The sequence below is a fragment of the Phascolarctos cinereus genome, unplaced genomic scaffold, assembly GCF_003287225.1.
Source record: "Phascolarctos cinereus isolate Bilbo 61053 unplaced genomic scaffold, phaCin_HiC Scaffold_2;HRSCAF=192, whole genome shotgun sequence".
Classification (NCBI taxonomy): Eukaryota; Metazoa; Chordata; class Mammalia; order Diprotodontia; family Phascolarctidae; genus Phascolarctos; species Phascolarctos cinereus.
In genome coordinates, this window is record NW_027555625.1 from 64,263,879 (window position 1) to 64,287,835 (window position 23,957).

The 23,957-nt window shown below is 41.5% G+C and overlaps 1 protein-coding gene across 7 annotated transcripts in view; it reads right to left on the reverse strand.

The window, feature by feature from the left end:
• Positions 1-13,962: 13,962 nt before the first annotated feature.
• CDH5 (cadherin 5) overlaps positions 13,963-23,957 on the reverse strand; it is a 54,821-nt gene continuing 44,826 nt past the window's right edge. For all 7 annotated transcript variants that reach the window (XM_020989452.2, XM_020989455.2, XM_020989453.2 and 4 more), the window contains 3 exons: positions 21,763-21,871; positions 19,422-19,667; positions 13,963-17,812 (listed from right to left, as the gene is read on the reverse strand). In XM_020989452.2, coding sequence (XP_020845111.1) covers positions 17,283-17,812; positions 19,422-19,667; positions 21,763-21,871 — 885 coding nt within the window. In that variant the 3' untranslated portion in view covers positions 13,963-17,282. The remainder of the gene's footprint in view (positions 17,813-19,421; positions 19,668-21,762; positions 21,872-23,957) is intronic.

Here is a 23,957-nt window from a genome sequence, read left to right on the forward strand (position 1 = left end):
TTGACTGAGAGATGTAGACAATATAAAATCCCTCTTATGTCTTTAGAGAATATAAGGTCTTTCTGGAGTCCATAGAGAAATGTGCTGATTGGTTGTTGACTATAAAAAACATTTGGTTTGGTAGAGCAAAATGCATCCTTAGAGGTGCTACCCTGACAAAGCACCTCCCATCCTTAGGTCAAAATCGTAGGATTCTTTCAAAGACATACCAGGAGAGAGAACCTTGTTTAGTGTCACCCTGATTATGAATATTATAAAGTGAAGCACAAAACAGGTCCTTGAGGGAAGGCCTTGTTTTATTGATTTTTGTTTTTGTCTGTCTTTTGTATCCCCAGTGCCTAACACAGTTTCTGGCTTACAGTAAGTGCTTAATAAATGTTTGTTGATGGATTGACTGCCCATCCTTGCGTGTTGTTGCAATGGAGTGAAGGTGTGGATTATGAGAATTAATCAGGTTGATGACCTTGGGAATTAGTATGCTTGCAAAACTATGAATATGATATACATGATGTGTTCAGGATGTTCAGGATGAAGAAATATTAATATGTATGCTGAAGCCCCTCAATATAAGAACACCCCAAATTGTGATGGAGAGAAAGACTGGGAGCTAGGTCTTAAACTCCCATGTCTCTCCCCTGCATAGAAACTTTCAATGAGTTCTCGTTGCCTCAGGGATAAAATCCAAACTCCTCAGCATGGCATTTAAAGTCCTTCATGATATGGTTCTAGTTAGCTTTTCCAGGCTTGTTTCCCATGACTCCCCCTCATATGCTGCAGGTTCCAGTCAAATTTATCTACCTCCTGTTCTCTGACCTCCTCATTCCACCTTCTGGGCCTCTATCTCTCTCCTCCAGCCTCCCTCCATCTCTTAGACTCCTTAGCTTCATTCAATGTAAAGTTTACCCGTTCCCTCCTAAGCGAAGCCATTCTCTTGGTTGTTACTCTCTATCCATGTACATACTCATCTGTTGATGTGTTTATCTCTTCTGTGAGAGGCAGTAAGTGAGGTGGAGGAAGAATGTCAATCTGGGAGTCAGGGAGACCTGGGTTCAAGTCTTGTCTCTGATAACTCTTAATACTCTAATCTCAGAGCACATGCCAATGTATTTTGGTATACAGTTTCCTTGTGGAGAGTTTCCTATACTAATCATCTCACTGAACCTGGCTCTTTCTCTTTCCCTTCTACAAAAAGAAAACAAAGCCAATTTCTTGTAGAAGGTAAGCTCCTTGAGGGCAGGGAATATTTTTGGGTTTTCTTTGTTTTCCCAGAACCTCTTATGGTGCCTTAAACATGTAGTATTAGCCATTTAATAAATTCCTGTTGAACAGAAGTATATGACAATTGGCAAGTAATTTCTCCTCTCTAGGTCTCATCTGTAAGTGGAGATAGTCATAACTTTCCTACTTACCTCACAGGCACGTTATGTATGAGTAAAGTGCTTTGTAGACTTTGGAGGGCTGTGGAACCGTGAGCTCTTTTCTGTTAGGACTGTGTCTATGGGAATAGGCTGAATCTTTTTCATATAATGATTAATAAAGTCTTTGAGGCCTGAAGGCTGAGAGGTTTTCTCTATGGACCTCTTTAGAAAAAAATATTCCTTCCCCGCCTCTTTTCAGAAACACCACAGTTCGGCTTTCTTTGGCAGTGGGATCAAACGAATAGACCTCAAATGCCGGTGCATTCCCAGAGAGCTATCAGTTTCTCATCTATGTGAGGCCTTTTATCTTTGGTGGGTCGTGTTCTCTAGCGATAATGTCTCTGGTCTTTAAGAGGTGTGCATAGTTATAAGTACCTAGAGGCTTCTTTGGAACTTTTAGACTTTATTCAGGTTGTATCTGAAGTAGGCTTTCAGCTCAGTGCAATGAGAATTTATAAGTGGTGAGAGAGAGACATACAGAGAGACACAGAAACAGAGAGAGATAGAGACAGAGAGACAGAGACACAGAGACAAAGGCAGAGAGACAGAGAAAGACATAAAGAGAGACAGAGACAGAGACAGAGGGAGACAGAAAGAGAGAGAGAGAATGTAGAATGTTGGAGCTAGAGAGGATCTTAGAATATTAACTATTAGAGATATAAGAGATCTTGAATGAATGAATAATATAAGTACTTACTATGAGCAAAAGGGCTGGGAATACAAATAGAAGGGATTGTCTCTGCTCTCAAGGGGCTCACATTCTAAAGGGGAAGAGAATAGAACATGTAGAAGGTTTCAGCTACAAGTTAGATGGAAAGGTCCATGGTGCTCAAGGTACAGCCACGGAGTAGATGGTAAGGTGCCTTTTTAAATGTCACTTTCATTGACAAAATTATCTCAGTTTCTGATGTCAGCTAGGCCACTGGGTGGCAGAATGGATAGGAAGATGGACCTGGAGTCAGAATAACCTGCGTTCAATTCCTCACCCAGACACTCATTAGCTGTGTGGTCCTGGCCAAGTCACTTAAGCTTTGTCTGCCTCAGTTTCCTCATTTGTAAAATGAGGATAATTATAGCACCTACCTCCCAGGATTGTTATGAGGATAAAATGAGAATATTTGTAAAGCACTTGCAAAACTTAAAGTGCTTTATTTTTTATTATTGTTGTTATGTTGAACCATTTAATAGTGCTAAGGCAAGAACTTTCTTATCTGGGCTTTCAATAGACATGGCTATGGTACCTGCAGAAGCAGCTGCCTGACAGTAAATCCACCGGGTTGCTTCCCAGGATGATGGTTTTTGACACCCTCCCCCCCACTGAAAAGCCTTAAAGGAAGCAAAGAGCTCTAAGAGAAGGGGGGAAGGGCAGCACATTCCATGCATAGAATCTATCTTGTGAAAGGCACAGAGTAGGGAGTTGGGGTAGAGGGGAGATGGAATGCCAATTTAGGGAAAGCAGCAAGTCATCTAGTTTGGTTGGATCAGGACATTCCTGAAGAGGAGAAAATAATTAGTTCTTCTTTTTCTAGGGAGACAGGTATAGTGAGAAAAAAACACTGGACCAGGAATCTTGATCCTGCCACCAATTTGCCATATGACACTGAGTAATAAAGCTCTTTCCTCACAACAAGCCCTGGGAAGTAGACAGTGCAAGTATTATTATTCCCATTTCACAGATGAGGAAACTGAGTCTCAGATAAGTGAAATGATTTGCCCAAGGTCACATGGCTAGTGAATGTGGCAGCCAGGTTATGAGCTCAGGTCTCCAGTGGTCCTTTCCATTATACTGTCAGCTATGTGTGAGTTTCTTCTTTTTCTGAAGTTGAGATAATTCAGTAAGTGTTGCCAGTGAGGCCAAGCCATGGCATGGAAAGAGTGCAGGATTTCATATCAAAAGACTAGAGTTCAAATCTGCTACTTATTAGTTGTTGGACTTTGGACAAGTCAGTTGCCCTCTCTGGGACTCAGTTTCTCCATTTGTAAGATAAAAGGTATTAGACTAATTTCTGAGGTTTTTTATGATGCTGAATTGGATCATCCTCAGCATATAATATGAGCATCAAATTGGACAATGTTTGGAAAGTGCTTCTAACTGGGCAGTCCCTATAGAAACAGGAGATAAGAGTATATTACTTTGCAAGAGTATTTTTAAAAATCTTCCACTTTCAAATATGGACTATAAAGATAATTTTTTTCAATGTTTTTTTTAGGCAGTTGGGGGTTAAGTGACTTGCCTAGGGTCACACAGCTAGTAAGTGTCAAGTGTTTGGTCTGAGACCGAATTTGAACTCAGGTCCTCCTGACTTCAGGGCCGGTGCTGTATCCACTGTGCCACCTAGCTGCCCCCAGACTATGGAGATTATTAACAAATGGAGTTAAACCTGGAGGACAACCTAGATTTTTTTTTTTTGTAAAAAAAGGGTCCCAGCCTTCCTTTTTCTAAGTGACCTCTTAGAAACCAAGAGCCCTGTGGTAGGCATTAGTTTACAATTGACAAAAGCTGTAACTGGGCAGAAGAAGACCTGGGGCTTCAGCTGTACCTCTCCCACTATCACCGTATCACTGTTAGAAAGAGACACACATCACCTTTCTGGGCCTCAGTTTCCACATCTGTAAAATGAGGATAATTATTTCAGCCGTACTCAGCTCACAGGGATGCTGTGAAGATGAAATGGGAGGCACTTGTATGAATGTGGCTTGAAAAATTAAGAGGTTTCCCAAAGATCCATTGATAGTTTGGCTCCGTTTTAAAGGGTGAGTCTTCATTAGCCTTCTGAGACAGCATGTTAGTGGAAAGAGTGTTAGACTTAGAGCTAAGATAAACTGAGTAGGGTCTCCATATTGATGCTGGTGCCTAGTAGCTGTGTGACCGCTGGTAGATCTCTTTTTCTTTTAAATGCAAATTTCCTTTTTAATCATACCATAATGTGATGATAAAAACTAGTTCTATTTCCCTTAATCCTATCCTGCTCTTCCATGTATTCTATTCTTTCTTTTGACCCTGTCCCTTCCCAGAAGTATTTACTTCTGATTACCCCCTTTCCCAATCTGCCCTCCTCTCTATCATCCCCCTGCTCTCTTGTCCCCTTCTCACCCTATTTTCCTGTAGGGTAAGACAGATTTCCATACCCAATTGAATGTGTATGTTATTCCCTCCTTAAGCCAAATCACTGGTAGATCTCTTAACCTCTCTGATTCTCAGTTTTCTCATCCTACAATGCAGAGCTAATAATGCAATGGCACTAGATGGCACCATAGTGCACAGAGTACTGGGACTGGAGTCAGGAAGACTCCTCTTCCTGAGTTCAAATCCAGCCTCTGTCACTTACTCGCTCTGTGACCCTGGGCAAGTCACTTGACCCTGTTTGCCTCAGTCTCATCATCTGTAAAATGAGCTGGAGAAGGAAATAGCAAGCCACTCCAATCTTTTTTGCCAAGAAAACCTCAAAATGGGGTCACAAAGAGTCAGGACATGACTGAAAAGTGACTAAACAATAATGCATTACCTTAGTGGTGTTTCTTTTAGGGTCATAGGAGACAGTGTATATTGAAGTGCTTCACAAACCATACTGGACTAGATAAATGACAATTATTAGTATTATCATTACTTATTTTTTCCATTTTTTTTTTCCAAAAGGAGATAGAAATAGTCTGAGAACAGGTAGCTATATTCCTATGATTATTTTATATACTGAAGACCCAGAAAATAAAACTCTCACCCCTAAAGTCCTGTCAAATAGGTCACCATCAGAAACAGTTATGATATGATTGCATATGTATAACCTCTATCTGATTGCTTACCATCTCAGGGAGGGGGAAGGGAAGGAGGGAGGAATAGAATTTGGAGCTCAAAACTTTATAAAAATGTTTGAAAAGTGTTTTAATATGTAATTGGGGAAAAATAAAATATATTAAATTTGAAAAAATAAAAAAAGAAACTGTCATAACCAGTAGAAATGATATTAATGAGAGGGCATTACCATCTATTTTATGGCTGTGACTTAATGACCATGGAACCTGTCTTATCTGTATCCTTAGCACTCAGCATAATGTTTTGCACATAGTAAGCACTTAATAAATGCCTTTTTATTAATTCATTCATTCAGTTTTCATTCACTCATTCCATGTTCTTCAGACTATCACAAAAGTGGATAAAGTGAAGCCTTTTTGAAATGAAAAAAATCTGTGTTGGGATATAACTTCATCTTCCATATACTCACTGAAAGCATCAAACATGTATGGGACAACCTGAGATGCAGATGAGATGATAAGGAGGACATGTAACTTGTCCTGTTTCCCACATAGTTTTCCTTTCTTCTGCTTAGGTCTCTATATTTTAAAAGCTTTTCATTTCTTGTCTAATTGGAGGTTTATGAGAATTCTTTATGGTAACATCTATTAAAAAAGTTGTTCTCAATATTAATGGATCAATGTTATGCCCAGGGGATTGTGGGTAACAGCTGTTTGGGATGATGCTCTGGTTTTTGTTGCCTTCTCAAGGGTATTTTGGGTTTTTTATTTGTAGCATGAGGCTCGTTGTCTGCTACTTATTCTAGCCACCTGGTTGTGTCTCTTTAAGTATCTGGTAGATGCTAAATTTTTGCACCCTTCAGTGATAATGTTGCAATTTACACCTTTTCATTGCATAATATGTATTGATCAGTATGTCCAGACTCCTGTAATTTCTGTAATTTCTGGTGGTAATGACCCGATCCTGAATTGCTAACATAACCCCACATCCTTGCTCCATTCTCATAAACAAATCTGCATGACTCAACCATTTGAATGTCACTTCTCTGTCGATGTACTGTTGACTGAATTTACATGGATGTAGCTAGGGAGATCCTTTTGTTTTTGCTCATGGATCCTATTCACTATTTCAATAGTCTTTATCTGGAGTTAAATACTTTAGGTCATATTTGACAAATCCAGTGGTGTGTATCTGTTTTCAGCCTTTACTATTGTTTTATGAAATGAAATCTGTTTAAAAGTATTTCTGTAAAATTTTGACCTGTTTATCATATACTTACTCAGTACAAATGACATTTTGTTTCCAAAGGACAATTTCCATGCGCTGAAATTCTATTTACAATTCATCCATTAAACTTGATGTCATCTGTTACAGTGCCTGGTACATAGTAGGAGCCTAATAAATATTTATTAATTGATTGATCGGTGTACATTGTGATTAATACAATGTTTTAGTAAGACGGTCTGTGATCTGAAAGTCATACCAGGGTCTATTCGGTAATTTGAATAATGGATTTAAGGGTAGGCTCAAACTGTCTCACAATAATTGCTACATTTTATACTAATTGTGCTTGTTGCATTGGTATTGTGTCTTAAATTATTATTGTATCGCTATCGTGTCTTAAATTGCATAGTTTTCCATGTAGACATTAAATCCCTTAGCATTATTATTATTGTTGTTGTTGTTGTTGTTGTTGCTGTGATGTCTACATCTCCCAGGATCACATCAGAGGAATTATAGGTAATTCAAACTAGAAAGAATTTAGGAGATCATTTGGTACAATCTCCTCATTTATAAGTGAGGAAACTGAAGCCAAATGCCTTGTCACAAAAGGAGTAAAAAGTCAGAGCTGGGATTTGAACTCCAAATCATTAGCTTTTTAGGTGCCTTTCATGAAGGTTAATGTCATTGGCACTTTGGTGTATTTCCCCAGGGACATCTCTTCATCAGCATTTTGGTGGTTGTTTTAAGTGGATGTGTCTTCATTAGTATTTTGAGGGGATGGTGCCTTGCTCAGAGTAAAAATTTTAAAATGTGTGATGAATGGGAAGTTTGTTGAATCTTATGGAGATGTGTCTATGTTAGCATTTCCCTTGCGTTTCTGAATTTGCTTAGTGACATCTTTAGAAGGGGGAAAGTTATTTTTCTTTTTAGAAATTAAAGTGCTTTAGGGGAAAAAAGCATTTTGATGACAGTATTACCAAGACCTCACTTTTTTTCAGCAGGGAGGGAAGTGATTTGGTCCTCTTGAGTACGTTTGACCCTTTTTGTCACACACTCAGTTACAGGGTGCACAGTTATCAATGCAGGTCAAGACATTAAGTGAAGTTCAGAAACCTTGCCTGGCTTGTGGACTTTGGCTAAGAAGCCAGCTGCTCTAGGTTTGGAGGAGAGTGGTGCTCTGACCTGCACCTGGCTCAGGGCAGTTTAGCCTTCGCCCTTTGTGGTCTCCTTCCAAGTCTGGGCCTTTGCCCAGAACTAGCAAACACTGCCATCTCTTGACTGTTCTAGGACATGTCCCATCGTGACAGATTCTCAGAGCTGAAAGGGACCTGGGAGGTTGGAGGTCACCAAAGCTGACCCTTACATGAATAGGAATCTTCCTGTAACACTCCAAACAAGAGGCCTCCCTGAAGGTCTCCCGTGAGTTATAGGGAAGCAGCCCAGAGGCTTTTCTTTATATCTGATCACAGTCTCTTTCTATACATTCACTCTGATCCTATTTTGTCCTTTGGGGTGAAGCAGAAAAAAGAAGAATCCCTTTCCCTCAGGATAGCCCTTCAAATCCTTGATGACAGCTAGCATGCCTCCCTAAATGCAGGCCCCTCTTCATTCTTTTAGGAGTTCCCAGCTATTCTAGGACAACTAGGGTCAATTATTAAGTCCTTGGAAAATTCCAGGGGGAGCGTCATAGGATCACCATCAGTCAGTCAACAAGCTTTATTAAGCACTTAATATGTACCAGGCACTGTTCCAACTGGAGATATGAAGAAGGCAAAAAATAGTCCCTGCTCTTAAGGAGCTCACAGTCTGATGGGAAAGACAATATGTAAACAACTATCTATCAATGGTATGTAGGCAGGGGAAATTGGAGCTCATCTCAGAGGAAAGGCATTAAGAAAGAATAAGGAAGGAAAGCTCAGCTGCCCTGGGGTGGACACATCCTCACAGTGTCATAGGTTTTAGAATTGTAAGGGACCATGGAGATCATTTATACAATAATAGTAATAGTTAGCATTTATATAGTATTTTAAGGTCTGCAAAGCACTTTATAAATATTATCTCATTTGATCCTCACACAACTTCTGTGGTAGCTGCTATAATTATCTTAATTTTTACAGAGGAGGAAACCGAGGTAGACGGCTAATAATGATAGCTAGCATTTATATAGTGCTGCAGGTTTGCAAAGCATTTTATAAATCTCATTTGATCCTTCCAATAAGCTCGGTGATAGTTGCTATTATTGTTTCCATTTTACAAATAAGGAGGCAGAGACAGAGGGTAAGTGACCTGCCCAGAGTCATAAGGCTAATAAGTGTCTGAAGCTACATTTGAACTCAGGACTTCCTGACTCTAGGTCAAGTGCTCTATCCATGAGCCACCTACATGCCTAGTACTATCCCATTATTTCAGAGGTGAGGAAACTGAGGTCCAGAGAAAAATTGGCGTGGAGTCCCACAGAAAGTTAGTGGCAGAATCAGGATTTGAATCTAGGTCTCCTGACTCCAAGCACAGGGTTTTTAAAATTTGTTTTTGTATTTTGATGGGAAGGGCAATATTTGGGAGCACTGGGTACTCATGGTATGTTCTTATCTGTCTGTTAGTTACTTGTTATTAAGGGATCTAGTCTCTAGAAAGGAGATAGATGAGATAATTAACCTGGGTACCCTAAAATAGTAAAATTCATTCAGAAAATCCATCAGAGAAAGATGATGAATTTAGTCTGGGATGGACTGAATCGAAGGAGTCATCCAAGGGGAGATGCTCGGCAGGGATCTGGGGGTGTGGGTGGGACCGGAGTTCAGGAAAGACATGAAGAATGGATACAAAGATTTAGGAATCTTTTGCATCGAAGTTGTCATTGAAGCAAAAGGCATGCATACAGGTAGGGTTGGTCTGGTTGAACTATGTGATCACCAGCAGGTCTGAGATCCTGTGACTCTGTGGAACTCCTGGTTAGCAGGAAAAATTACCCCCATTCAAAGTCTAATTCATAATTCATAGATCCTGCTTCCTCCCACAGCCCAACTTCACCACATACGGCTCTCTGCTGCCCCTTGCTGGCTAAGGTCATTGCCAAGGGCTCGCTGTCAGTTTTCTGAGTTTTAACAGACAAAACCAAACCAAAACAAAACACAAAACAGACCAAATAGGATTATTTTCCATTTTGTTCTTCTTTCTCCATAATGACCCACAGCATTCATCATAGGAGATGACACGTGACAATTCAAGAATGCCACATTCATTAGAGATTTTGAAATGGTGACATTTAATTGCATTAGGAATCTGAGACCATCTAGCTTGAAAGCTAAATGTTTATGAGGAGATGTTTCAAAGGAAAAGTATTTCTTTCTCTAGCAACATGGGCTTTCAATACCATGTATTTTGAATTGTATGATCTCCTTGTGTGTTAATCAGTGACGAGTGTGTCAATAAATGAATATTTTCCATTTTTGTTGCTTAATTGTTTGAGTGGCTTAATTAGGCTAGTTTCAAAATTTTGTGCTCTTTTTCCTCACTTATTTCATTGATTTGATAAGCATTTCCTGGGTGCTTCTTATGTAGAGGAGATACAAAGATGAATCTCTAGTGCTTTCAGGTTTTCAAAGCCTTTTTTTCATTCAATTGAGATAAATTGTGCAGAGATAAGCACCTTCATTTTACAGATGAGGAAACTGAGGTTGAGTGAGGAAAGATTACTTGCCTAGAAATATAGGAATATTACTGCTCTCTGAAAGTGTGTGTGTGTGTGTGTGTGTGTGTGTGTGTGTGTGTGTGTGTGTGTGTGTGTGTGTGTAGGCAGATTCTCCTTTCTTGTGGGAGGAAGGGATGGTATGGCTTCTCTTAGGCTTCTGAGATTTTGAATTCGTATTCATCTCTCTGGCCAAGGAAATACCAGGGAATGTAAACAATAGGACAGGACTTGGCTGTAGGTAGAAAAGGAAAAGGGAGGATGAGAAGGAGCCGGAGAAAGGGCCCAGCTGGGCCCTGCTGCTGGTGATCTGGGTCTCTTGAAGAAAGAAGTAACATCTATTGCAAGGGAGATAAAGTTCTACTTATTTTGAGGGCCTCTTCTGAACTTTTGTTCAGACCTATTGGTCTGAACCAACCCATTTGAGTTCTGGTATTGACACATATGCTTCTTTCAAGCCCAGCTTAAAGGTCCTCAAAGCCTAGAGCAAAATCAAATGAATCTTTTGAATTGTCCTTTCTACATAGGACTCAGTCTTGGGATCTTAATGCTCTCTGGGCACTCAGTCACTGTTGAGGACTAGGAAAGGAATGCTAGTCACATTGGCAAACCCTTTCATTCTGCTGCTCTGTACAATGAGAATGATTCCATTTTCCTTTTCTGCCTCTCAATTCAATTCAAGTTTATTACATTTATGTAATAAATGCACTATGTACAAGGGTCCATGATAGTTGTTTAGAATATAGACACAAAATAAAACCATCTCTGCCTCCTGTAAGGGGTTTATATTCCAATGGGGAGATACAACATGTACACAGATAAGTAAATAGGAGGTAATTTGAGGGGGGAGAGGGTGGTCATAACTGCAGGAGTCAAGGAGGACTTCACAGAGGAAATGGTACCTGAACTGAGCCAGGAAAGAAGATAAGGGTGCTTGAAAGGCAGAGATGAGGAGGGATTGCGTTCCAAGCATGGGGCATGGCTGGGTAACATCTTAAACTCAACATGTCCAAACCAGAATTCATTATCTTTCCCCTTACACCCTCCTACCTTCCTACCTTTCCTGGTATTGTGGAGGACACCACCATCTTCACAGTTCCTCAAACTGACAACCTGGAGTCATTCTGCATTCCTGACTATCTCTCACCCCCTCACCTCCTCCCCCTTCCCGCCCATATCAAATCTGTTGTTAAGGTCAGTCCATTTCATCTCTGTAACATCTATCCTATGTGCCCCCTTCTCTCCTCTGACAGTGCCACCACTCTGAGGCAGACTTTTGTCACCTCATGCCTATTGCAACAGCTGCTGGTAGATCTGCCTGCCTCAAGTTTCTCTCCACTCCAATCCCTCCTCCATTCAGTCACCAAAGTGATTTTCCTAAAAGGCAGTTTTGATCATGTTCCCCAATCATTTAACTCCAGTGGTTCCCTATTGCCTCCAGGATCAGATACAAAATGCTTCATTTGACATTCAAAGTCCTTCATAATCTAGGGCTCTCCTACTTTTCCAGTCTTCTTACATTTTATTACCCAGTGTATACTCTTCGATACAGTGACACTGGCTTCCTGGCTATTCCATCTTTTAGCTTCAGGCATTTTCTCTGGCTGTTTCCCATGCTTAGAATACTCTTCCTTCTTGAATCTGACTACTGACCTCCCTGGTCATCTTCTACAGGAAGCTTTCTCCAAACCCTCTTAATCCCAATGCTTTCCGTGTTTTAATTTTTGTTGTTGAGTTGTTTAAGTCATGTCAGACTCTTTGTGACCCCATTTGGGGTTTTCTTGGCAAAGACACTGGAGTGGTTTGCCATGTCCTTCTCCAGCTCATTTTACAGATGAGGAAACTGAGGCAAATATTGTTAAATTACTTGCCTAGGATCACACAGCTAGTAAGTGTCTGAGGCCAGATTCGAACCCAGAAAGATGAGTCTTCCTGATGCCAAGCCCAGTGCTCTATCCATTGCACCAGCTAACTGCCCTCTTAATTATTTCCTGTTAATCCTCTGTATAGCTTGTTTTCTGTTTGTTTGCATGTTGTCTTCTTAATTAGATTTTAAACTCCTTGAAGGCAGAGACTGTCTTTTGCCTCCTTTTGTGTCACTGTGTTTAGTACAGTGCTTGGCACATAGGAGGTACTTAATAAATGTTTATCAATTGATTGAAATGTGCCGAGGAAGGGCATGGAATGTTGACTTCAGGAAAGAGTTGTCTAATTTGACTAGTCATGTGAAAGAAGAGTGGAAAGGCAGGTTGAAGCTAGACTCTAGAGGACCTTAAATGACTGGCTGAGAAATCTGTATTTGTGCTAGAGGCCACAAAAGGATTACAAGCATGGACAGATTTGTGTCTGTCCAATCCAGAAGATTAAATTGGCAGCTATACAGAGGGTGGGTTGAAGAGAGTACATACTGGAAAAAGGGATTCCAATTAGGAGACTATCCCAGTAGCCTGGAAGGGGAAAGCCTCGCCAGGGATGGGGAACTGCAGCCTCAAGGCCACATGTGGACCTCTAGGTCCTCAAGTGTGGGCCTTTGACTGAACCCACATTTCACAGAATAAATCCCTTAAATAAAAGGATTTGTTCATAAAACTTGGACTCAGTCAAAAGGCTGTACCAAGGACCTAGAATGTCCCATGTAGCCTCGAGGCCACAGGTTCCTCACCCCTGGCCTAGACTATGGTGGCATCCGTGGGAGTGGAAAGAAGGGGACAGATTGTTCTTTTACTGGATCTGCATGAGGGGAATGACCCAAGGGGGCTGGCATGGGTCTGAGCACTGGATTTAGATGCTAGTCATAAGAGAAAGCAACTGACAAGTCAACAAGCATTTGCTAAGTGCCTACTCCGAGCTAAACTCTGTGCAAAGCGCAGTGATGGGAGATGTGAGAGATGTGGTGAAGGCAGAAGTGATAAGCATTGGCCACTGATTGACATAGGAGAATGGGAGTTGGGCAAAGGAGAGGGAAGAGTCAAGGATGGCTCCAAAGTGAGAAAGTTTGGAGGGAGGGGATGGAGTTTGGGAGAAAGATAGTTTCATTTTGGAAATAATGAGCTTGAGATGCCTACAGGATACCTAGAAGCAGATGACCAGCAGCAGTTGGTGATACTGGATTAGAGTTCAAGGGAGGAATTAAGATCAGATAAAAAGATTTGGAATCATCTGTATGGAAGTGATCTTGATTCTGTGGGTTCTGATGAGATCACCCTTTGACAGAGTTTAGAGAGATAACAAAAGAAGGCTCAGGACTGAACCTTGGAGAGCAGCCAATCAGCCTTGCCCACACCCAGAGAGAATGGCTGGGAAAAAGGAGGGTCTATTGACTCACCCACACACTTCCCATGAGTCTCTTCCATACTTTCTCCAGTCACTTCTAGAAGTTCTAAAACTGGGTGACCTCCCTACTTTGAGGACAAACTCCATTTCTCTGGAGTTGTCTTTTGTTTACCCCCAGCTCTCTCAATCATCCCTGGAGCAGATTCAGATTCTCTTCTACTACTAGAACTAGAAGGGACCTTAGAACATGGGATGTTAGGACTGGACTTGACCTCAGAGTTGGAGGAGACCCCAATCCTGAGGTACATTCCTGCTCTGACTTCCTCTGTTCCAAGGGCCCTTCCAGCCCTGATGTTCAGCTTTCTTAGACACTATTTAGTCTAATCTCCTCATTTTACATATGAAAAAAACTGAGGCCCAGAGAGGGGAATGTGATTTCCTCAAGGCCACATAGCTAAAGCACATCAGAGCCAGGACTGTGACCCAGGGGCTCTGCCTTCTGCCTTCCCATCTCCATGGCTGGGAAATTTAAATTTACTCAAAGGCACATCAGCCAAATGTGATTGATGTCGACTGTTTAGTTTAGTGATCAAACAGTGAAATACAACTCCCAAAAAAACAACCTCAAGATTGTCTTTTATTTAAGTAAAAACCCCAAATATAAAAATACAGTACATTCAGTGCAGCAGTTTGGCCAATGTACAGTTAATAGCTCCAGAAAACAATTACTATACTAAAAGGTGGGGGGTGGGGAAAGAAAGGTTTTATGAAACCTTATCCAACTAACGTAATCTGAATTAATATTAAGTTAGTTTGACTAGCACATAATTAATTATGAACTAATATTTTGAGCTATATATATGTTTACTTGTCAGTATTATTAGTAAAATACTTTTATGTAGGAAAAAAAACCCAACTAGTGAGAGGTTAGGAAATATTTCAGTGTTATCTACATTTTGTCACAGAGAGAAAGCACCCCAAACAGGCTTAAGACATTGCTGCATGGATTAGAGAGTGAGACTACCAGGATTCTCAGTATATTTCTTCTGGCTATGTGGACAGTGAACTTTTTGATATGTATTTGCCAAAGAATGTTTGATTTTTGGGTTACTACAGGTGGCTCCTGATGGGATATGAGTCAGTCTGGGAAAGTTTTTCTTTGTTCCTTTACTGGATCTATATGAGAGGAATGGTCCAGTGGGGCTGGCATGAACTTGGGTACTAGATTTGGATACCAGCCAGAAAAGGAGGCAATTGATACCTCACAGCCATTTATCCCTGAGATAAAGAGGGACAGAGGGCCTTTTCAGGCCTACCTCCATTGCAAAGGAGAAAACAAATGGTGATGATGGTGGTGGTGGGTATGCAAAATTCAGATCAAGGTCAAGGCAGCAGAGCTGGGTCCTTTGGGTCTTCAGGGGGAATGAAGTCTACTTTTGTCAGGTGGTTTCTAAAAGAAAGGTCATATGATAGTAGCTCCCATTTAGATAGCATTTGAAGATTCAATCTTTCAAGTCCTTTTCTAGTGCCTCACTGTAGCGTGCAGGTGACCCGGAACTCACAAACGTTTTGTCAGTGGAATACATGCTTCTTACTAAGCAGGAAGTATGGACCATGTGACTGTGTGCCTGTCATTCAAGGACCAGAGTAGCTCCATTCACAAAGGTGCCTCACCAGGTTGGGCATAAATTAATGAACTTTTCAGCTACAGCACCTCTCAAAGACTGTGGGAGGTTGCAGTCTGCATTGGTGTGTGTGGGGTACCAATTAGAAAAAAATCATAGGCCCTTTAAAGGTTGAAGGTTGCAAATTAGGAGAGAGACAAAAGGTGGTCTTGAACCCTATTCCATGGTGAGTCATTTCCCATCTCTGTCATCTCATCTGTGAGGAAAAATTCATCTGTATTATGAATCTTGGGAGAGGGGTTCAGTGGACCCTTCAATGCCACAGTACAACAAGTAATTTTAGTAGGGTGATGTTGGGAGCTGTGCCTGGCTTTTCCAGGGAATGAAGTGATATTGATGGGATCTGGTCAGCTCCAAGTTGAATATGTCGATAGTTTGAGGCGGCAGTCCCAACAGCTGCATTATATAGGCTATCATACAGTCATAATGCTAGAGGCAGAGTATTCAGAATAATGGAGGCAACTGTCCCACTGTCCTCTGTCTTACAGCACAACCAGAATATTGTGTCCAATTTGACGCATGATAATGACTAATTAGAGCATATTCAGGGGAGGGGGATCAGGTGGGTGAGATGCTTCGGCCATGCCCCTTCCCCATGGGTGTAGGTACTCGGGGATGGTCCGTCTTCAGGAAAGAAAACTTAGGCATATTCCTTAGGGAAAACACAAGCTAGCTGTTTGCAAGTGTTTGAAGGGCTGCCATGATGAAGGATAAGAATTAGTGTGTTTGGACTCGGAGGGCAGAATTAGGAGAAATTAAGCAGAATTATAATTAGTGGAGGTTGCAGGGGCAGATTTTACCTCTGCATAAGAAAAACTTCCTAATACTTGGAACTGTCCAAAAATAGAATGCATTGCTTTGGGAGGTAAGAGTTTTCCTTCCCTGGGAGTCTTTGAAGCAAAGGCCATCTGATTAGTTTTCTGGGATGTTGTAGTAGGTATGGGGTTGGAATATATGACCTCTGAGATCTCTTCCAACTCTGAGATTGTGTGTGTGTGTGTGTGTGTGTGTATGTGTGTGTGTGTGTAAGAGGATCTATTCACAAAGGTGAATACACACTTGATTGATGGATGCATTTCTGTTTCTAAGAGGTAAGAATGTGTGTGTGTGTGTGTGTGTGTGTGTGTGTGTGTGTGTGTGTGTGTGACTTCTGAGATACTCTGGGGCTTCACTGAAAGGAAATAGCCCAGCTAGCTGGATAGATCACATCCAGAGGCTGCAGGTCACCAAGTTCACTTCTCTGTGGTCATGGAACCCAAACCAGACTGACCCAGAAGATGCTATTCATTAAGGAAGCTCCTGAGAATTTTAACCACTTTAGCCTCCAAAGTCTGAAGATGGTCACTGTGGTTAGCAGTTTTAAGGACCTGAGTGTGGTGTGTGGGGAAAATCCTTCCTATACTGTTAGTTCAGAGGGAGTAAGGGTGAGCTATGAAGATTACTAGCAAATTTGAAGCAAAACAAATGCAGTTGGCATGGCTTCCCATAGACATCTTCTCTCCCAAGCACTGCGTGGTACTGAGCTGTCAGCTCTTGCTTAGTTGGCATGGCAAACCAGGTAGAAGTGGGTAGTTTGCTCTCTTACATGGTATCTGCCATCAGGTAGATGCTGGTGCCTTCATTGTCAGAATGGCCATGTTTTTCACACAATCTCAGGTTATAGAACTGGAAGAGACCTTAGACATTGTCTTGGTCTGATCAGCCACAGTCGGACACACTGTACCTTGACTCTGACATAATGATATCATTTTGGTCCTCTCTGAGCACAGAAGGACAACAACCAGTCCATCCACTTCATTTTACAAAAGAGGAAATTGAGGCCCAGAGAAGTGACTTTTTCACATTTATGAGTAGTGATTAGCAGAGGTAAAATTTGAACTTGGGTCCAAATCCAGGGTTTTTTCCACTATATCTCACTTCCTCTCCAGAGGTGTGGATAAATGGAGGATGAGGTGTGTGATTATACTCAGTTATTTTTCTACATCTTCCAAATTCAAGTGAATCCAACAAGCCATTATTGAGTATCTATTATGTACAAGAAATTAAAAAGTGGCTATGTCTAGCCTTATGGCTTCTTTCAGATTACCTTGGGGATTTGAATCTTTTTCTGCAAAGGGGCTGGTTTCTGGGATCCAAATGAAATGGGTTTTATTGAACCCTAGTGGGAGAACTTGGCCGTAGGTGCCAATGGTGGCTGGCCTCTGACAACTCTTGTCCTTCAGAGCCCCCAGTCAGTGGTGACTTTAATATAACAGTTCCTGGCTAGGCTCAGTGCCATATAGCTCAGCTAACATTTTGAACCTGGGCCCCCAGTCATTCAAGAAGTCATAGTCAATGTCTGAATCTGAGGAATCTGTGACAAGGCTGCTGAGTGATTCGGCAATGGACTCAGCTCCTTCATAGCCATAGATGTGGAGTGTGTCGTATGGGGGCCCACCGCCATCATGGTCTGCCTCATCCTTCTTCACCTCAATCATAACAGCCATCTCCCCACTTACGGCTGGGGGGTGAGCAGGCCTTGGAGGTTTCTGGATCTGAGCATAGAGAGAAGGCCGTGCATCTAGGGCAGACCTGGGTGGCTTCCCTCCTGGTGGCTTCCCACCGCTCTTGTAGGCTGAGTTGAGCACAGATACATCATAGCTATTGGTGTCCATCTCTCCGCCGCCTTCCTCATCATAGGTGACCAGCTGCTCGTGAATTTCTGCTACATTCTTGCCTTGAGCTCTGTCCTGTTTCCTTAACCGTCGGCGGAGGATGATGAGAACTGTGATCACTGCAAGTAAAACATATTTCTGTCAACTCTTACTAAGCACACAGTCAGTCAATCAATAAACATTTGCAAAGCACCTACTATGTACCACACACTTAGCTAAACACTGGAGCTACAAAAAGAGGCAAAAGACAGTTACTTCCCTCAAGAAGATTACAATCTAATGGCAGTGTGCGTTACTAACTGTCACACAGTGTCCAAACTGCAAGGGTCCTTAGATTGTGTGAACAAAGAATGTTTCAACATTCTACAACTTATGTTTTCAAGGTCCTTCTAATTCTAGCACCCTGTGTTCTGTGTTTTAAGTTCCTGCCAATTCTAATAATAATAATAATAATAATAATAATAATAATAACTAGCATTTGTAAGGTGCTTTAAGGTTTACAAAGAGTTCTAGAACTGGAGCAACCTTAAAAACAATCTAGGTCAACCTCCTCATTTTACAGATGATGAAACTGAAGCCCAGAGGAGTGAGTTGTTGGGAGTCTCACAACAAGTCAATGGCAGAGCCTGCTCTAGAACCAACATTTCATAATACATCCCAACCTGGTGATTCTTTTTATTATGTGATGGCACCTGGCTCTGTTAGATGGCCTTGTCAGTCCCCTTGAAGGAAGAGCTAAAGATTAGTCAGACCACCACTACACTGACCACTATCTCCTCTTAGACCTCAATGGAGACAACCCAGCACCCTGGACTGAAGAGCTTTGGGAATAGTAATAACCCACTGCCCTCTGCCATCATCCTCTGCCATCACAAGCAGCCTGGCAGCTGCTCCTATAGATGCTATAGTTCAGGTTGCTGAAAACCCAGAAAAAAAGTTCTTGTCACCAAAGTCACTGATGCTGTCAAATGGGATAGAAAGAAAGGTAAACGATGGTCCCTGCCCTCAAGGAGCTCTAATCTAATGGGAGAGGTGACATGCAAACAACTATGTGCAAACAAGATATATACAGGATAAATGGGAAATAATCATTAAAGAGAAGACTCTAGATTTAAGGGGGATTGGGAAAGGCTTCCTATAGAAAGTGGGATTTTAGCTGGGACTTGAAGGAAGCCAGGAGGCAGAGGTAAGGAGGGAAAGAGCTCTAGGCATAATGGACGGCCAGCAAAAATATCCAGAGCTGGCATTTTGAATGTTGTTTGTTGCATTGGCTGGGAGTTAGACAACCTAGGTTTCAATCCTTCCTCTGCCACTTACAAGCTATATATGACTTTGGGCACATTGTTTCATGGCCTGGCCCTTCTCTCCTCTGTAAAATGGGCATAACAATCCTTGCTTCTTGGTAGTATATTAGAATGAACACTGGACTAGGCCTGTTACACCACAAAGAATGAAGAATATTAGATGTAGAATGGGCTTTTGGGATCATCTAATTTGACTGTCTCATTTTAAAGATGAGAGAATCAAGGCCCAGGGAGAGGAAGAAAATTATGAAAGGTCACCAAGTCAGTTAGTGGCCAAGCCAGGTCAAGAATGTGGGTCTCTAATTCCCACTCCAAGGCTTCAAAAATTATGTCATATACTTCTTGCTTACTCAAAACCTGGCCCCTCCCTCCCTTCGACCCCAAATAAGACCCTACTTTACAAGGTCAAGGCTCTCACACTTACCAACAATGGTGAGGATGCACAGAAAGATGGCCACAAGGGCCTGGATGCTCACTCCAACCTGCTTGGCTGGCTCTTCACAGAACGTGGGCTCCCCATGGTCATTGCATTTGCAGACTGTGATGACGAGGGTAGTGGTACCTGTAAGGCTGGGTTTCCCATTGTCAGCAATGACCACAGGAAGGTAGTGAACCTTGGCTCTCTCCCGATCGAACTGACCATATTTCACCGTGATGTTGGCTGAATTGTCTGAAAGGGAAAGTACATCTGGATAAGGTCACTGATCTGACACAGCTGCTAATATCCTGGGAGTCTGGCACAACGCTGTTGTGGGCTCATAATATCATATATAGGGTTCCAAGAGAAGTTAGAGATCATCTTGTCCAACCCCTTATTTTATAGAGGAGGAAACTGAGGCCCAGAGAAGCGACTTCCCTTGCCTGAGGTTATACAGGTAGTAAATGGCAGAACTGGAATTCAAAGGAGATGATATTTGTAAAGTGCTTAGCATTATGCCTGGCATATAGTAGGTTCTTAATAAATGTTTGTTTTCTTCCCTTTCTTTCCCTTCCATTTCCTTCTCTTTCCTTTTGTTCTCTTCCTTCTTTTTCCTTCCTTCCCTTTGCTTCATTTCCTTTCTCTTTCCTTCCCTTTCTTTCCCTTCCCTTTCTTTCTATTCTCTTCCATTCCCTTCCCTTCCCTTCTCAAATCTTCCCTTATCTATCCTCCACTTCCCTTTCTTTCCATTCTTTTCCTTTCCTATCTTTCTTTTTCCTTCCATTCTCTTCTCTTCTTTTTCCTTCCTTTCCCTTTTCTTCCCTCCCTTTCTTTTCCCTTCCCTTCCCTTCCCCATCTTTCCCTATCTTTCTGTTTCATTCTCTTCCCTATCCTCCCCTTCTCTAGTCTTCCCTTCCCTATCTTTCTCTATCATTCCCTTCCCTGTCTTTTCCTCCCTCTTCTTCTCTTCTTTTCCCTTTCCTATCCTTCCTTTCTCTTCCCAAAACCAAATCCTTCTATTACAGATTCAGCATTCTTTCAGTTCTATTTTGTTGAGTTTTCAGCCTCTAACATTGTACCTGTATTACCATATTGGTTTCCTAAATATGTAATTCATTTTCCCCATTTGTAAATGAGAGAGTTGGATTAAATGATCTCTAGGTGTTCTGAAAGACCTGAGTTCAAATCCTGCCTTAGACACTAGCTATGTGATGCTGGGTAAATCACTTAATCTCTCCCAACCTTAAAATATAAAATAGGCATAATGAAAGCATTATCCTACAGGGTCATTAAGAACATTAAATGAGATAATGTATCTAAAACACTTTGAAATCCTTAAAACACTATATAAATGCTAGATATTATTATCTCTAAAGTTTCTTCTAGTTTTAAGTCCTGAGGTTACAAAAGAATTTGGCCTGATAATCTTAGCTGTACTTTCTCTTTTTGAATTGAGTTGGAAAACTGGGTTGTATGAGAGACAATGTGGTAGCCTTCAAAGATCACAAGACTTGGAATTAGGAGACATGGGTTAAAATCCTTACTGGTATTAATTGCATGATACTGTGCAAATAATTTAACCTTTTCCATTATATTTTCCTTCTCTATAAAATGGGAAAAATAATGCTTCTAGTACCTAGCAAGTCAAGGTGACATATATTTAAATGCCTACTAGGTGTCAGACACTTTGCTAAGTGCCAAGGATACAAAAAAAGGCAAAAGATAGTCCCTGCTCTTAAGAAGGGGGACACCGTGTTCAAAGAACTCTGTGTAAATGGGCTATAGATAGGATAAATTAGAGATAAAACCAACTGATGGAATACATTAGCATGAAGGAGGATCAGGGAAGATTTCTTGTAAAAGAGAAGGACTGGAAGCCAAGGAAGCTGAGAGGTGGAGATGAGGAGAGAGAGAATTTCAGGCATGGGGGACAGACAGTGAAAACACCCCAAACTGGGAGATGGCATATCTTATGCAAGGACCACCATGAAGGTCAGTGTCACCACATGGAAAATGGTAAGGTGTAAATAGTCCAGAAAGGTTAGGAAGGGGATGGATTATGGAGGTCTTTAAATGGCAGAGTATTTTATATTTGGTCCTAGAGATAATAGGAAGCCACTGTAATGTATTAAATAGGAAGGTGACATGTTCCTACCTGTGCTTTGGGAAAATCAATTTGACGGCTGAGTGGAGTGGGGAGAGACTTGAGGCAGGAAGAGCAGCCAGAAAGAGAGTTGATGGAATTGTTGGAAGGGATGGGAAATTCTTCATAAATTTTGAGGTGCCATAGAAGTATGATGTTATTATAAGTATCATTATAACAGGAACTCTCATAGAGACACAATACCTCGATTTTCTGTCAGGGTGAAATTGCTGTCCTCTTTGCTCAGGGAGTATTTGAACTTTACGTCCGGTGGTGTTACATCCTTGTCTGTGGCCATGATCCTTGTGACTAACTGTAGTGATCGAAAAGAAGGAAATGGGGAGTCAGTCCTACATACAACAGGGTAGTGAACTGGGTGCAGAAACATTGTTTCTCAGTAGTGGAAAATGAAGAATCTATGGACACAACTTCAGCTATCAGAATAGGTTAGAATTACCACATCCATATGGCACCATGTATCTCTCTGGGAACGCCTATGCAAGGAACAAGTAAACCCCCAGGGAAATTTTAGGATTTATTGTTGTTGTTCAGCCATTTCAGTCATGACTGACTCTTCATGACCCTATTTGGGGTTTTCTTGGCAGAGATATTAAAGTGGTTTGTCATTTCCTTCTCCAGCTCATTTTACAGATGAAGAAACTGAGGTAAATGGGGTGAAGTGACTTGCCCAGGGTCACACAGGAGGGTAAGTGTCTGAGGCCAAATCTGAACTAAGGTCTTCCTGACTCAAGGTCTGGCACTCTATCCAATGGGCTTCTTAGCTGCCCTAATTTTGAGATTATAAATACCATTTAGAGGAAAGTGATTTTCTTGAGCAAAGGGGCCAGCCCTTGGGTGTTGGGGGTGGGCAATAAGACTGCTCTAGTAGCTCTTCAAAACACTGAGGGAACCTCCACCCTGAAAATCCTATATTCAGAGAAAGTCTTTCACTTTACCCACAATACCCTTGCACATAAACAAACTTGCTTTTAAAGATTAGGTCACATGGCCAGACCAGCTATTTCATGGGTCTGTGTGGGCAAGTTCCAAGGGAAGAAGGAAGTTCCTAATTGAGTCTTTTTAACTATTACCCTTAAAGGCCTGTGGGTTTCTATGCCTTGAGAGGAACTTTGAGAAGAAACCAGTCACCACAACCATTCTGTCTGCAGGGTTGAACAATTTACAGTGAGACCATAGTAGTGTTGCCTCTGGGTTTGTTTTTTTCAGATTTCTTAGCTTTTTAATAAATGTCAATTTTGTACCTGAGCCTGGTGGCTACCTTAGTAATAGAAGTAATTTTAGACATCCTGAAAATAAATATATCACAAAAGCAAATAAAGGGTGAAAACGACCAGGAGCTATTCTACTGAACTGTAGGGTTACTGACATCAGCCAAGACTGCCATGTGTTTTGGGTGTATAGACATGGGGGTTGTCCACTGTCCATTCACTTCAATTCATGGAATGTCAGAATTGGGAGACATCTTAGAACATTCCACTCAACTCTTTCTTTAATGAATGAATGAAAAGCATTTACTATGGGCCCGCCACTGTGCTAAGTGCTGGAGATACAAATACAAAAATGAGGTAGTTGCTATCTTCAAGGGGCTTACATTCTAATGGGGGAGACAACACATAGGGGAATTTTAGCCAGAAAAGGGAGTTATGGTCTTTGAAGTCACAAAGGACCAAGAAAACTGCCTCTTTCCAGAGGCAATGGTAGTGTTTAGAGGTGTACTCCTCACATAAAGAAATGGAAAATGTGTGTGAGGTGGGTGGTGAAAGTGGAAATGGGGAAAAGGTGAAGAGAGGGTAGTAGCAGTATAAAAGGCATAAAAGTGGTCAGGGTGAGAATGAGGATTCAGGAGTCCTGGAGAGTATCAAGTTGAGTGTCTGGTTCTTCCTACGCACAGCCTCTGGAAGGAACCTTAAAACGTAGAATTTAGAGCTGAAAAGGACCTCACAACTTAAAATGTTCAAATGTTAAAGTTGGATCATAAATGTCAGAGCTGGAAAGGACCTTAGGACATAGAGAGAATATCAGATCTGGAAAGAACTTCAAAGATTGGCTAGTCTAATGCTCTCATTTTGTACATAAAATTGGGGTGGTTGAGATTGGCAAGCTGGAGCAAGTATGGCATCCCAGCATATCCTTGAGGAGCAAAGCTAGCTGTGGGAGAGAAGGGAGATATTAAGGAGACTCTGTAGACATTTTGAGGCAGAAAACTTAGGCTGAGGGAAATCCCAATAAAAGGCCTGATCTTTTCCCAATACATCCTTCTGGTGGAAATCCGCCCATATAAACTTAACATAATCCTATAATATCGTATCAATCTTATAATATAATCTCATGTTTCATTATCTAAAAGTTTCCAGTAAGCTGAAGCTTGCCTCAACTAC